This window comes from Caretta caretta, chromosome 6, assembly GCF_965140235.1.
Source record: "Caretta caretta isolate rCarCar2 chromosome 6, rCarCar1.hap1, whole genome shotgun sequence".
In the NCBI taxonomy this organism is placed as follows: domain Eukaryota; kingdom Metazoa; phylum Chordata; order Testudines; family Cheloniidae; genus Caretta; species Caretta caretta.
In genome coordinates this window covers 101,010,029-101,025,276 of record NC_134211.1, presented here as the reverse complement: position 1 = coordinate 101,025,276, position 15,248 = coordinate 101,010,029, and the positions used below count along the sequence as shown (strand labels likewise).

Here is a 15,248-nt window from a genome sequence, read left to right as displayed (position 1 = left end):
GAGATGTCTGGGCAATATCTGTAAAACTGCAGGAATTTTTCAATGACACATTTTTTTCATTGGAAAATACTAATATGTCAAAGCCAAAACCATGTCCATTTTGATTAAAGTTTTGTCAGGAAGGTTTCTCAGGCCCAGGATGGGAATTTCTGGTCAGAGAGAATAACCCCAGAAGAACCCCAGTGACTAAGCCATTCACTTGGAATGAGGGATACCAAGATTCAAGTTCCTGCTCGGAGTCTGCTCTGAAACTGATGTGGAATGATGCCAAAATCTCCTTTTTTTTATTAAATGAAATTAGAATCATAGAATATCAGGGCTGGTAGGGACATCAGGAGGTTATCTAGTCCAACCCCCTGCTCAAAGCAGGACCAAACCCCAACTAAATCATCCCAGCCAGGGCTTTGTCAAGCCTGACCTTAAAAATACCTAAGGAAGGAGAAAAGGAGTACTTGTGGCACCTTAGAGACTAACCAATTTATTTGAGCATAAGCTTTCGTGAGCTACAGCTCACTTCATCGGACGCATACTGTGGAAAGTGTAGAAGATCTTTTATACACACAAAGCATGAAAAAATACCTTCCCCCACTCTCCTGCTGGCAATAGTGTCCAGTCCACACAAGAGATCCACTTCCTGGACACTACAGTGCTAATAAACGATGGTCACATAAACACCACCCTATACCGGAAACCTACTGACCGCTATTCCTACCTACATGCCTCCAGCTTTCACCCTGACCACACCACACGATCCATCGTCTACAGCCAAACTCTGCGATACAACCGCATTTGCTCCAACCCCTCAGACAGAGAAAAACACCTACAAGATCTCTATCAAGCATACTTAAAACTACAATACCCACCTGCGGAAGTGAAGAAACAGATTGATAGAGCCAGAAGAGTTCCCAGAAGTCACCTACTACAGGACAGGCCTTAGAAAGAAAATAACAGAACGCCACTATCCGTCACCTTCAGCCCCCAAGTAAAACCCCTCCAACGCATTATTAAGGATCTACAACCTATCCTGAAGGATGACCCATCACTCTCACAAATCCTGGGAGACAGGCCAGTCCTTGCCTACAGACAGCCCCCCAACCTGAAGCAAATACTCACCAGCAACCACATACCACACAACAGAACCACTAACCCAGGAACCTATCCTTGCAACAAAGCCCGTTGCCAACTGTGCCCACATATCTACTCAGGGGACACCATCACAGGGCCTAATCACATCAGCCACACTATCAGAGGCTCGTTCACCTGCACATCCACCAATGTGATATATGCCATCATGTGCCAGCAATGCCCCTCTGCTATGTACATTGGTCAAACTGGACAGTCTCTACGTAAAAGAATAAATGGACACAAATCAGATGTCAAGAATTGTGACATTCATAAACCAGTCGGAGAACACTTCAATCTCTCTGGTCACGCGATTACAGACATGAAAGTTGCAATTCTTCAACAAAAAAACTTCAAATCCAGACTCCAGCGAGAGACTGTTGAATTGGAATTCATTTGCAAATTGGATACAATTAACTTGGGCTTGAATAGAGACTGGGAGTGGCTAAGTCATTATGCAAGGTAACCTATTTCCCCTTGTTTTTTCCTAACCCCCCCACCCCCCTCAGACGTTCTTGTTAAACCCTGGATTTGAGCTGGAAATGGCCCACCTTGATTATCATACATATTGTAAGGAGAGTGGTCACTTTAGATAAGCTATTACCAGCAGGAGAGTGGGTTTGTGTGTGTGTGTGTGGGGGGGGTAATGAGAAAACCTGGATTTGTGCTGGAAATGGCCCACCTTGATTATCATACACATTGTAAGGAGAGTGATCACTTTAGATAAGCTATTGCCAGTAGGAGAGTGGGGTGGGGGAGGTATATTTTTTCATGCTTTCTGTGTATAAAAGATCTTCTACACTTTCCACAGTATGCATCCAATGAAGTGAGCTGTAGCTCACGAAAGCTTATGCTCAAATAAATTGGTTAGTCTCTAAGGTGCCACAAGTACTCCTTTTCTTTTTGCGAATACAGACTAACACGGCTGTTACTCTGAAACCTAAGGAAGGAGATTCCACCACCTCCCCAGGTAATGCATTCCAGTGCTTCACCACCCTCCTAGTGAAAAAGTTTTTCCCAATATCCAACCTAAACCTCCCCCACTGCAACTTGAGACCATTACTCCTTGTTCTGTCATCTGCTACCACTGAGAACAGTCTAGATCCATCCTCTTTGAAACCCACTTTCAGGTCGTTGAAAGCAGCTATCAAATTCCCCCTCATTCTTCTCTTCCGCAGACTAAACAATCCCAGTTCCCTCAGCCTCTCCTCATAAATCATGTGTTCCAGTCCCCTAATAATTTTTGTTGCCCTCCGCTTTACGCTTTCCAATTTTTCCACATCCTTCTTGTAGTGTGAGGCCCAAAACTGGACACAGTACTCCAGATGAGGCCTCACCAATGTCGAATAGAGGGGAACGATCACGTTCCTCAATCTGCTGGCAATGCCCCTACTTATACAGCCCAAAATGCTGTTAGCCTTCTTGGCAACAAGGGCACACTGTTGACTCATATCCAGCGTCCATTGTAATCCCTAAGTCCTTTTCTGCAGAACTGCTGCCTAGCCATTCTGTCCCTAGTCTGTAGCGGTGCATGGGATTCTTCCGTCCTAAGTGCAGGACTCTGCACTTGTCCTTGTTGAACCTCATCAGATTTCTTTTGGCCCAATCCTCTAATTTGTCTAGGTCCCCCTATATCCTATCCCTACCCTGCAGCATATCTACCTCTCCTCCCAGTTTAGTGTCATCTGCAAACTTGCTGAGGGTGCAATCCATGCCATCCTCCAGATCATTTATGAAGATATTGAACAAAACCGGCCCGAGGACCGACCCTTGGGACACTCCACTTGATACCGGCTGCCAACTAGACATGGAGCCATTGATCACTACCCATTGAGCCTGACAATCTAGCCAGCTTTCTATCCATATTAGAGTCCATTCATCCAGCCCATACTTCTTTAACTTGCTGTCAAGAATACTGTGGGAGACAGTGTCAAAAGCTTTGCTAAAGTCAAGGAACACGTTCACTGCTTTCCCCTCATCCACAGAGCCAGTTATCTCATCAGAGAAGGCAATTAAATTAGTCAGGCATGACTTGCTCTTGGTGAATCCATGCCGACTGTTCCTGGTCACTTTCCTCTCCTCTCAGTGCTTCAGAATTGATTCCTTGAGGACCTGCTCCATGATTTTTCCAGGGACTAAGGTGAGGCTGACTGGCCTGTAGTTCCCAGGATTCTCCTCCTTCCCTTTTTTAAAGATGGGTACTACATTAGTAGTCATCCGGGACCTCCCCTAATCGCCATGAGTTTTCAAAGATAATGGCCAATGGCTCTGCAATCACATACGCCAACTCCTTTAGCACTCTCGGATGCAGCGCATCCTGCCCCATGGACTTGTGCTCGTCCAGCTTTTCTAAATAGTTCCGAACCACTTCTTTCTCCACAGAGGGCTGGTCACCTCCTCCCCATGCTGTGCTGCCCAGTGCAGTAGTCTGGGAGCTGACCTCATTCATGAAGACAGAGGCAAAAAAGCACTGAGTACATTAAGCTTTTTCCACATCCTCTGTCACTAGGTTGCCTCCCTCATTCAGTAAGGGGCCCACACTTTCCTTGACTTTCTTCTTGTTGCTAACATACCTGAAGAAACCCTTCTTGTTACTCTTAACTGTTACTCTTAACATCTCTTGCTAGCTGCAACTCCAGGTGTGATTTGGCCTTTGTGATTTCACTCCTGCATGCCCGCGCAATATTTTTATACTCCTCCCTGGTCATTTGTCCAATCTTCCACTTCTTGTAAGCTTCTTTTTTGTGCTTAAGATCAGCAAGGATTTCACTGTTAAGCCAAGCTGATCGCCTGCCATATTTACTATTCTTTCGACACATCGGGATGGTTTGTCCCTGGAACTTCAATAAGGATTCTTTAAAATACAGCCAGCTCTCCTGGACTCCTTTCCCCCTCATGTTATTCTCCCAGGGGATCCTGCCCATCAGTTCCCTGAGGGAGTCAAAGTCTGCTTTTCTGAAGTCCAGGGTCTGAATTCTGCTGCTTTCCTTTCTTCCTTGTGTCAGGATCCTGAACTCGACCATCTCATGGTCACTGCCTCCCAGGTTCCCATCCACTATTGTTTCCCCTACTAATTCTTCCCAGTTTGTGAGCAGCAGGTCAAGAAGAGCTCTGCCCCTAGTTGGTTCCTCCAGCACTTGCACCAGGAAATTGTCCCCTACACTTTCCAAAAACTTCCTGGATAGTCTGTGCACCGCTGTATTGCTCTCCCAGCAGATATCAGGGTGATTGAAGTCTCCCATGAGAAACAGGGCCTGCGATCTAGTAACTTCTGTTAGTTGCCAGAAGAAAGCCTTGTCCACCTCATCCCCCTGGTCCGGTGGTCTATCACAGACTCCCACCACGACATCACCCTTGTTGCTCACACTTCTAAACTTAATCCAGAGACTCTCAGGTTTTTCTGAAGTTTCATACCGGAGCTCTGAGCAGCCATACTGCTCTCTTACATACAGTGCAACTCCCCCACCTTTTCTGCCCTGCCTGTCCTTCCTGAACAGTTTATATCCATCCATGACAGTACTCCAGTCATGTGAGTTATCCCACCAAGTCTCCGTTATTCCAATCATGACATAATTCCTTGACTGTGCCAAGACTTCCAGTTCTCCCTGCTTGTTTCCCAGGCTTCTTGCATTTGTGTATAGGTACTTGAGATAACTCGCTGATCGTCCCTCTTTGTCCGTATGAGGCAGGAGCTCTCCCCTCTCGCACTCTCCTGCTCTTGCTTCCTCCCAGTATCCCACTTCCCCACTTACCTCAGGGCTTTGGTCCCCTTCCCCCGGTGAACCTAGTTTAAAGCCCTCCTCACTAGGTTAGCCAGCCTGCTTGCGAAGATGCTCTTCCCTCTCTTCGTTAGGTGGAGCCCGTCTCTGCCTAGCAATCCTTCTTCTTGAAACACCATCCCATGGTCAAAGAATCCAAAGCCTTCTCTCCGACACCACCTGCGTAGCCATTCGTTGACTTCCACAATTTGACGGTCTCTATCCAGGCCTTTTCCTTCCACGGGGAGGATGGACGAGAACACCACTTGCATCTCAAGCTCCTTTATCCTTCTTCCCAGAGCCACGTAGTCCGCAGTGATCCGCTCAAGGTTATTCTTGGCAGTATCATTGGTGCCTACGCGGAGAAGCAGGAAGGGGTAGCGATCCGAGGGCTTGATGTGCCTCGGCAGTCTCTCCGTCACATCTTGAATCCTAGCTCCTGGCAAGCAGCAGACGTCTCTGTTTTCCCGGTCAGAGCGGTAGATAGATGACTCAGTCCCCCTGAGGAGAGAGTCCCCGACCAATACCTCCCAAACAATTCTTGTTTTCTAGCCAGTGCTAAATATCTGCTTAGGGCAATAGTGACTGACTGGACCAAATAGTTATCAGACACTGGCTTCAAAATGCATGCGGCCCCATTCGTGTAAAGGGACTATTTTGTAAACACAGGGAGAAAGTTCACTTTACACCTATACAGGATCAGCTGATTCACCTGAGACAGCACTTGCTATATAGTAAGATTCAGCAGCATTTGATGGGAGGATGGAGAAAGGTGCTATGGATTAAGGTTCATCAACTTTAAAAGCATGTCTCTGAATTGTTTATGTTCCTGTTCTTAAAACACCTAATAACCAGTCCTCCTGTACAGTCAGTCAGTTTTACATAGGGTCTTTCATGGTGCAACAGGAGACACAGAAAAAAATTTTAATTAAGAAAATTTGATTGTAAAGCCACAAAAATTGGCAAGTGTACTTAGAAGCAGAAATATTGCCTGAAACTACTTTTAACTCAGTTCTTTTTTGTTATTGACTACATTTCAAGTCGATTGTATCCCTCAGAATAATGTAGCATTATTTTATTTGTGCAAAACTGTGGATTCTATAGGTACACAAAAATTCAGTTGTACTAAAGAGAGTGAGCCACGAATACTGTAACACTGTGTGTTTATGTAGGAAGGATGTTAACCCTTTTTGAAAAATAGGGTTTAAATAGCCTGAAGGGAAATAAAAATATACCTGTAAGATAGCCTGGGATCTGCAGGGTTTACAACTGTATGTTCTCCTAGAAGACTAGAGCTCTACTTATGGAGCCCTAATGATACATCAGATCCTATATAAATCAGGCACTGAGAATTTGTATGAAGCACTCTTGAAAAACTATTTATTTCTTTTAAAATTGATTCTTATAAAATGGTTGGTTTTTCTTTAAACAGACAAAGCATTCTGTCCTCAGGTTGTCCTGGAAAACTTTAGCTAAAAAAAATGGTTTAGACACTTTGGGACTTTTTTATTAAAAGAAAATAGGGAGGCAAAAAAAAAAAAAGGCAAAATAATTATTTCACTAGAGCTCTTCCCCTATTTTAACAGTAACATTGGTTGGTCTGCATTGCAAGATTCTCAGGTTGAAACTCCACCCCTTTGCTAATTTAGGTCAGTGTGCCTTCTTTGTTAATCTGAAATGCTGGGTTAGCATAACTGATTAATCAATTTCACTCCCGTTCTCTACTGTCAGTCCTGCAGATGCATGTAGTTTACTGCACAGCACAGCCTTACAAGGACATGGTGCATGTTGGTGTGTTAATACAGTTGCACACAAAAACTTTTCAGTGAACAGAGGGAATTTCCTTCCTCGGCTTGTATATAGATATGAACAATTGAACATGCAAGTAGAGAGGTGCAGAATGTGAAAATGTTTATCTCACGATTATACAGTGTGTGAAGAGTGCATACATTGACAGATGGGTAAGGGAGAGAAAAGTGTGCATTGCGTATTTTTTCGCCATGGTGTGTATGATATCAGGTGTTTGCTGGATGTTTCATTTTGAATCTAACTTGCCTCCAGTTTTTTACCAGCTGCACATGCAATTTTAATTATGCCTCAACCTTTTGTTCTTCTAATTTCCTCATCCCTTATCTTTACTATATATAACTTTATTTGCTCCCCAATGAGGAGGTAATAGCCATATTTTAATTTTGCTGAAACAAGATCTGAACTTGGCAATAAGCCAGAGCAATTTCCCTTCCCTAGCACTTTTTCTTCACCTAAGAATGAGAATGATACTTGCTGGGTTCTTGGTCACAGCAAGATTCCCTGCAATAGCAACCCGCTTATGCCCCTTCTCCCCCGACGGATCCACGAGCATATGGTCACTGAATATTCTCTGTTCTACCCAGCCCCCCCCTTTTTTTTTCCTTAGCACATGGAGCATTCACTTCAAAGTGTGTACACTTGAATGCAGAACAGAGACAAAGCTCATTGCTGAAGCATACCACTGTTCGATAGACAATGAATTAAGTACGCACTAGTATTCTTCAGCATTCTGATTTTAACTCTGGGGAAAGCTGTGTGGTGATTACTTTTATAATGTGTAATTTGGGTTGTATGGGGGGGGTTTCCTTTAAAAACAATCCCTCCCCCACTCCTGCTTTTTATTTTTTCTTCATCAGAAGTAAGGGATTAAGCATGGTGCCTGTACAGGCAAATGCATAAGTGCTTTGCTGGATCTGTTAAATTTAATCTATAACAACCATTTTGCTACATTGAAATCATGTTAAACATATCTAGACGTGTGTATATATGCAAGCACTCAATTACTCCAACCCGACAGGGCTTTGCTCTATGTTTTGAGATCACTTTATGCAAATATTTTTTGTAACTCATGTTGTGCATGTGGACTGATTTGCCTCTTTTCTTTCAATGTAGGTAAAAGTATGGATGAAATTAAGAAGATGCTGTTGTTGGTGTTGGGCTGTGCTGTACAGGTGAACATGACTTATGGAATTACAAAATATTTTAATACGTCGTTTGAATCTGATTTTGGTGCTTGAACTAAACGTACCAATCAATGATCGAGGTCCCATTATGCTAAGTGCTGTATGAACAAATTCCCTGCCCCAGATAGTTTGTGGTCTAGAACTGTAAGACACAATAGATGGATGAAACAGAAACAGAAAGGAGATGGGAGAAAAATGAGCACATTTTACATAATAAGTTATAGCCTCAGCTTGCCACCTGCCTTGCCAGTGTTTGAACCAGTGCTTTGATACATGCTGTCACAATTAGGCAATCCAAATCATTGGCACCCAGTAATTCCTGCAGGAGAGAACGTGAGTTTGAACAATCTCCTGAGTCTAAGGACTGTTGCGGGGGAGAGGGAGTTGGTTTTGTTTTGTTCCGGGGTTGGTTTTTGTTGTTACAGTACATAGGAATATAGTGGAGTACATGAGTGCAAAGAGAATAGATCAACCAACAGCTAATCACTGTCTTCTTAAGAATACTACTCAGCTGCACCCTTTTTTTAAAAATATGTGTAGACAGAAAGTCCTAAATAAATAGGAACTTTGTTTGATCACGTGAGGGTTTTTATGCTGTGTTGTTAAACCAAATGGACAGTTGATACATACGGTAAATTCCCCTGAAACACATGACAGTTAACCAAATAAAGGAATCACTGTCCTGCCCACCAAAGCTCTGTGTTTGGAATTCCACTGTAAACTGTTGTAACAGACAATAGGAATGTTGCGGGCCAGTCTTTGCTTATAATTGACCTTGTTTGTGTGTCTGTCTAATGTTCTTGTCATGCCTTAGGACACTCTCCCTGCCCAGCTATGTCAAGTCAATTATGTCAGAGCAGTGCTCTCTTCATGTGGCTGTTCGGAACTTTATACTTACTAACACATTTTAACACAAAGAATAAAAGGTCTGATTCGGCAAGGGGCTGAAGAGTCTCAGTTCCTGTTTAAGGACTTGAACCTCCTCCCACTGAAGTGAATGGCTGTACTCAGAATTGGGCCAAAATCAGCACTGTATATCATGGAATCAACAGAAACCAGACTGTGGAAATGTTCAACTTCTCTGTTACTTCTGTCTAGAGATTCTGCCAACTTGAGGTCCCAAATTTGCACTGAGTGTCATGGTGTGGAGTGTTTTTTTGTTTTTTTTAAGATTTACAAAACTAATTTGATAAAAATAGAGTGGCAAAGCTATGAAGTTAAAGTTATTTTTCATTAAATATTCCCCCTGTGGTATTTTACATACAAAGCACAAATTTCATTAGTGCCCAGGAACCAAAAACTGAAGTTGAAGTGAGCAGAAGCAAAAGCAGAACCAACTGATCTGTTGTCATTGCCCAAAATGAGCAAAATGCAAAAAGTAAACAAACGGTTTAAATCATGTAAAGTAAAGTTTGGGCCAGATTTTCAGCTGGTATATATTGGTGTAGCTCCTTCGAAATCAGTGGAGCTTTGCTGATTTACACCAGCAAAGGATTGGATTGTGGATCCAATCCTTGATTTTTAGTTTTCAGGAGAGTGGGAGGTTGGATTTTGGTTGGGTTGCTTTTTTTTTACATTTAACTTAGCCTGAAGTTTAAAAGCTTTTGGCAGGACTCAGTCACCCTTACTTGGGCCACACGTTCATTGACTCACCAGTTAGTTCAGTCACCTCAAGGAGCATTGGAATAGTGCAATAAAGCACTAGCTACTCAATGTGAGTAAGCCTGACGGAGTCTGGCCCTTAGTGTTGCAAGTGTCTTTTTAGCTGTGCAGAGACGTTCAAAGAAAATAACACCATGGTAGAGTTTTGATCCATAGCTGTTTTCAAGTGATGTGTGTATTTATTTTCTGTTTGTTTACAGTGTGAAAGAAAGGAAGAATTTATCGAAAGAATAAAACAATTGGATATCGAGACCCAGGCTGCAATTGTTTCACACATTCAGGAGGTAGGGTGCTCAGCCCTTGAAGCTTGCTTTCTTTTTTTCTTCCCGGTGGGTTCAGTGGTATTGTTTACTTTGCTATGTAGTAGCATAAGTTAACCTTTCACAGTGGCACTAGTGTGTTTGACACAAAGAAATATCTGTATTCCATCAATGTATGGGTGTATCTATTTTTGGGCTTGGAGCTATGATTCCCAGCTGGTATAGACATACCCACATTAAAAATAGAAGTCTAGCCCAGATAGCATGGGTAGCAGCTTGGGCTACCTGCCAAATATGTGCCCACCTGGACGCACTAAGTACATACTTGGGTGGCTGGCCCGAGCCACCTTCCCTCGCCACTCCAGCTACACTGGGAATCTCTGCTTCCCAGCTCACATGTAGATGAACCCTCTAAGTGTAATCAAATTAAAAGGTAAAAATTACTAGGTGGTTGGGAAATTAACTGGGCTAACCACTTCTCAAAGAGTGGCAGTGATAAATGTCAGAACTCCCAAAAGTCGGCTCAAACTGAAAGTAGTTTTATAAGGATACACAAAAAGGATTTCAGGTAAAATTTTCAGAAGCACTTTAGTGATGTAGTAGCCTAAGTCTTATTTTCAAAAGTCACTTAGGAGCTTAAGTCCCATTAGAAGGCAATGAGACTCCCAAGTGCCTGCGGCACTTTTGAAATTGGGACTTAAGAACCCAAGTTCCATAAGTGCTTTTGAAAATATTATCAATGATCCAAAATTTGATTTCAGTCTTTTAAAAATTGTATAATTTGGTGACATGTCATCTGGATTCTAAATGCTTCTTTAAAAGAAAAAAAAAATGTTTGCTCAAACAGCAGCTATCATCCCACTTTCTGGAATTCAGGTGAAACCTTCTGTAAATGCCCTCTGCTGGGCAGGCCTCAAGTACAAAATGCACATTCTCTCAGGCTGTGCTGGCGTCATCTGATGCAGAAGCGAAAAACCAACTAACCTAGGAGGGTTGGGGAACACATACTGTTAGAAAAAAGAAAAGGAGTACTTGTGGCACCTTAGAGACTAACCAATTTATTTGAGCATGAGCTTTCGTGAGCCACAGCTCACTTCATCAGATGTGTACCGTGGAAACTGCAGCAGACTTTATATACACACAGAGAATATGAAACAATACCTCCTCCCACCCCACTGTCCTGCTGGTAATAGCTTATCTAAAGTGATCAACAGGTGGGCCATTTCCAGCACAAATCCAGGTTTTCTCACCCTCCACCCCCCCACACAAATTCACTCTCCTGCTGGTGCTAGCCCATCCAAAGTGACAACTCTTTACATAATCAAGTCGGGCTATTTCCTGCATAGATCCAGGTTTTCTCACTTCCCCCCCACCCCCATACACACACAAACTCACTCTCCTGCTGGTAATAGCTCATCTAAACTGACCACTCTCCAAGTTTAAATCCAAGTTAAACCAGAATATCTGGGGGGAGGAGGGGGTAGGAAAAAACAAGAGGAAACAGGCTACCTTGCATAATGACTTAGCCACTCCCAGTCTCTATTTAAGCCTAAATTAATAGTATCCAATTTGCAAATGAATTCCAATTCAGCAGTTTCTCGCTGGAGTCTGGATTTGAAGTTTTTTTGTTTTAAGATAGCGACCTTCATGTCTGTGATTGCGTGACCAGAGAGATTGAAGTGTTCTCCGACTGGTTTATGAATGTTAGAATTCTTGACATCTGATTTGTGTCCATTTATTCTTTTACGTAGAGACTGTCCAGTTTGACCAATGTACATGGCAGAGGGGCATTGCTGGCACATGATGGCATATATCACATTGGTGGATGTGCAGGTGAAGGAGCCTCTGATAGTGTGGCTGATGTTATTAGGCCCTGTGATGGTGTCCCCTGAATAGATATGTGGGCACAATTGGCAACGGGCTTTGTTGCAAGGATAAGTTCCTGGGTTAGTGGTTCTGTTGTGTGGTATGTGGTTGTTGGTGAGTATTTGCTTCAGGTTGCGGGGCTGTCTGTAGGCAAGGACTGGCCTGTCTCCCAAGACTTGTGAGAGTGTTGGGTCATCCTTTAGGATAGGTTGTAGATCCTTAATAATGCGTTGGAGGGGTTTTAGTTGGGGGCTGAAGGTGACCGCTAGTGGCGTTCTGTTATTGTCTTTGTTAGGCCTGTCCTGTAGTAGGTAACTTCTGGGAACTCTTCTGGCTCTATCAATCTGTTTCTGTTAGAAGTTGTTGACAGTAACCTTTTAATATATTTTAAAATCTGCTTTCTAAAAGTAGATTCCACAGACTAGCAATTTCATTTAAAGACTAAGGAATATAAAGAATATGGTTCTGGTAAAAGCAGAAACATACATAGTCCTAAATGTGGACATAGCAACTTGAAACAAACCTTTCCAGTCTAGTGCAGTTTTCAGCAACATCATTTGGAAAAAAAGCAATTCTTAGAGAATTATAGTAAAAAAAAAAATGTTTTTTCCATACCAGATTAGATCACTGCCACATCAGATCCATTAAATCAGATACTCCCTGTCACAGTGGTCAATAACCAGAGCATCAGGGAAAGGACAAACCTTGTCACCCCCACAATAATGCATCTAGCTAATTGTGCAATACAGGACCGATGTCTTCCTGACTCTTGCAGTGACTAGCTAACCCACATGAAGATTGAGAGTTGAGTACAGTACTCCTAGTGTTACTGAGCACAAAATTATCTGGCCACTTTTTCTAAATCTAGTTATCATGTGAAAACTAGAAGCTTTGTTACATGATGTTGCAGTTGAACTGAGCATTTCTGTACCATTTCCTGGCTATATTTGCTGAAAAGTGACGTTTATGACCAGGTTTGCCCACTCATCTGATGAAGTGAGCTGTAGCTCACGAAAGCTCATGCTCAAATAAATTGGTTAGTCTCTAAGGTGCCACAAGTACTCCTTTTCTTTTTGCAAATACAGACTAACACGGCTGTTCCTCTGAAACCTTCTTGAAAATTGTTGACAATTGGAAGAGGAACTGTACTGATTCCAACAGCTGAGTTATATAAGTAGCAAACTTGAAAGAAAAGCCTTGCACAGAATGAATCAATTCAACAAGCAACATTTGAAACTATACCAGGGAAAATTAAAAAAAACAAACTGTATTTTGTTCTTGTTTGCAGGTGACTCATAACCAGGAGAATGTGTTTGACTTGCAGTGGCTAGAGCTCCCAGATATGGCCCCAGAAGAACTGGAGTCTCTCTCAAGGAATATGGTTTTCCATCTCAAGAGGCTTATTGATGAGAGAGACGAGTGCACAGAAGTACGAATGAGATGTCTGTTTCTCATACAGTTCATTTAAGGGATCAGACACAGGCTCTGCTTTTCTATTGTCTTTTGCTTCTGTACTGATTGCCTCTGTGTTTCATTTAAGGTTCAATCTCTTCTATTAAATCTCTAAAAATTCTAGCATTTGTTAGAGTGATGTTTAATCTTCCCTTGCTACTCTCATAAATTGTATACTTGAGCTACAGAGAATTGATCTGTGAAGGAGAAGTGTGTACAGGAAACACAATATGCTTTATTTTGTGCATTTGCCTTAAAGCTTTTGTCTCCTATGCTCTTCTCACCCATTGTTCTCTGAGTGGATGCTTTTCTGTCCCTCCAACAATATCTGCCATTGTTGGTTCAAGAGCCTTCTCTCTAGTTTATGCCGCCAGTGACACCTTTTCTCTGTATCTGTGACTCATCAGTTAATCTTATTTCAGATCTCTGCTAGAAACCTCTCTTCTCCCTGACCTAGATCTCTTAACTTCCCCCTCTTCCTACTGGTATTGATTTGACTCTGATTGTATTTGTTAAAGCTGTAAATTGTTGCAGTTTTTATAAAAACTCTAAGCCAAAATAAAGTCCTTATCTGAAACACTAGGAAGTAGTGTATTCCAGTGGTCAGCAAAGGGCTGGGAATCAAAATTGTGTTCTATTCCCAACTCCGTCACCAACTTCAGTGTGTAACATTAGGTACGTCACTTGAACCTTCTGTGCCTGAGTTTCCACATCTGTAAAGTAGGCTAATAATTACCCACCTTTGCAAAGTACTTTGAGATGCCTGAGTGAAAGGAGCTATAAGTCCAATGTATTGTTATTTCTTGTTAATGCCACTGGCTCTCTCCTTTTCCAGCTGATTGTGGATCTCACTCAAGAGAGAGATTATCTGCAGTCTCAGCAACCACCAAGTCCTCTGAAAACATCTAGTCCAGACTCTTCACCAAAGCTAGCCAATCGTCTCTCCAATGAGGACAAGCAGCACCTGGCTGTTGAACTGGCAGACACAAGAGCAAAGCTGAGAAGGGTCCGACAGGAATTGTAAGTCACCAAGCACCTGGGCTGCTGGAGAAGCGCTGTCTGTTTTAGGTTCTTTGTTAACAGCGTCAAGTAAATGTGTATTAAGCCTCAGTTTGCAGCATCGGGTTGCCCATTGGCTTCAACATGTTGACTTATCTCTGAGTTCTACATGCAGACTTGCTGCAGAATTGGATCTTGGGGGTTGGGGGTTGCTCAAGGAAAGTAGCTGGCAAAGTAGCTGGCGTCGCCTTCTCCCATCTTCCCTCTTTCTTCTCACCAATCTCAAGCCTCCATTAGTTTGTCTTTCCCTTCCCTCTTTTCTTGCCTTCCCACCTCCCTCACTCTCTCTTTCCCTTTTCCTTCTTTCCCTCCCCACCCCTATGCCATCCTTAAGTTTTCAAAGATTGTTGATTCCAGTTGTTGTTTCCCCTTCCCCACATGCATACACATTACCCTCGCTTGTTGGCAGTCATCGTTGAGAAGGACCGATTACAAATGGCTGTTAGCTGTGGCAGCAGGAATGGCAGGTGAAATGATGATTTAAAAAAGAGAGACAGTCCCAAATATCCTGTGGCTCAGGGCCCCACAAGAAAACATCTGTAGCTATTGGTAACTTTGAAACTGGAGCAGCACCAAGAAAATCTAGAAGGTCTCGTTTCCAGATTACCCTGGTAGACTCCTGTGACTAATACCCCCAGCATCTTGTCATGATGTTAATACTATAAATATTGTTCCAGGAACCCTTGTTATATTTTTCTTATTAAGTTTTCTCTAATCATTTTTAGGGAAGAAAAGTCTGAGCAACTTGTGGACACTAAACACGAAGCAGAACAGCTTGTGCTAGAGCTGCAGAAAATAAAACAGGAGGTAAGTGGAGCTTCTTCAGTTGTAATGCTGCAGTGACACATCACTTTAAAAATTGCTTTCAATAGTAAGATAAAAATTCTTCTGATGAAATTTGAATGATGGAACCAAGTTACTGCAGCATGTTGTGTGTAGGTCTGATTGTGACAGAGTAATGCAGTGACTTTACTGGTGAGAGCAGGTCTCATATCTGCTCAATTCACTGACTAGTCCAATAATGCCTGGAGCATATACAACGCTGATCATTGAAAATGGAAGAATCCCTGTAGGCT

General features: G+C 42.6%; 1 protein-coding gene across 3 annotated transcripts in view; it reads left to right on the top strand.

Annotated features, from left to right (window-relative positions):
* The window catches only part of CCDC88C (coiled-coil domain containing 88C), a 135,601-nt gene that overhangs the window by 69,407 nt on the left and 50,946 nt on the right, over positions 1 to 15,248 (top strand). For all 3 annotated transcript variants that reach the window (XM_048852687.2, XM_048852689.2, XM_048852690.2), the window contains exons 5-9: positions 7,803 to 7,861; positions 9,736 to 9,819; positions 12,950 to 13,090; positions 13,949 to 14,133; positions 14,898 to 14,979. In XM_048852687.2, the coding sequence (XP_048708644.2) occupies positions 7,803 to 7,861; positions 9,736 to 9,819; positions 12,950 to 13,090; positions 13,949 to 14,133; positions 14,898 to 14,979 (551 nt within the window). The remainder of the gene's footprint in view (positions 1 to 7,802; positions 7,862 to 9,735; positions 9,820 to 12,949; positions 13,091 to 13,948; positions 14,134 to 14,897; positions 14,980 to 15,248) is intronic.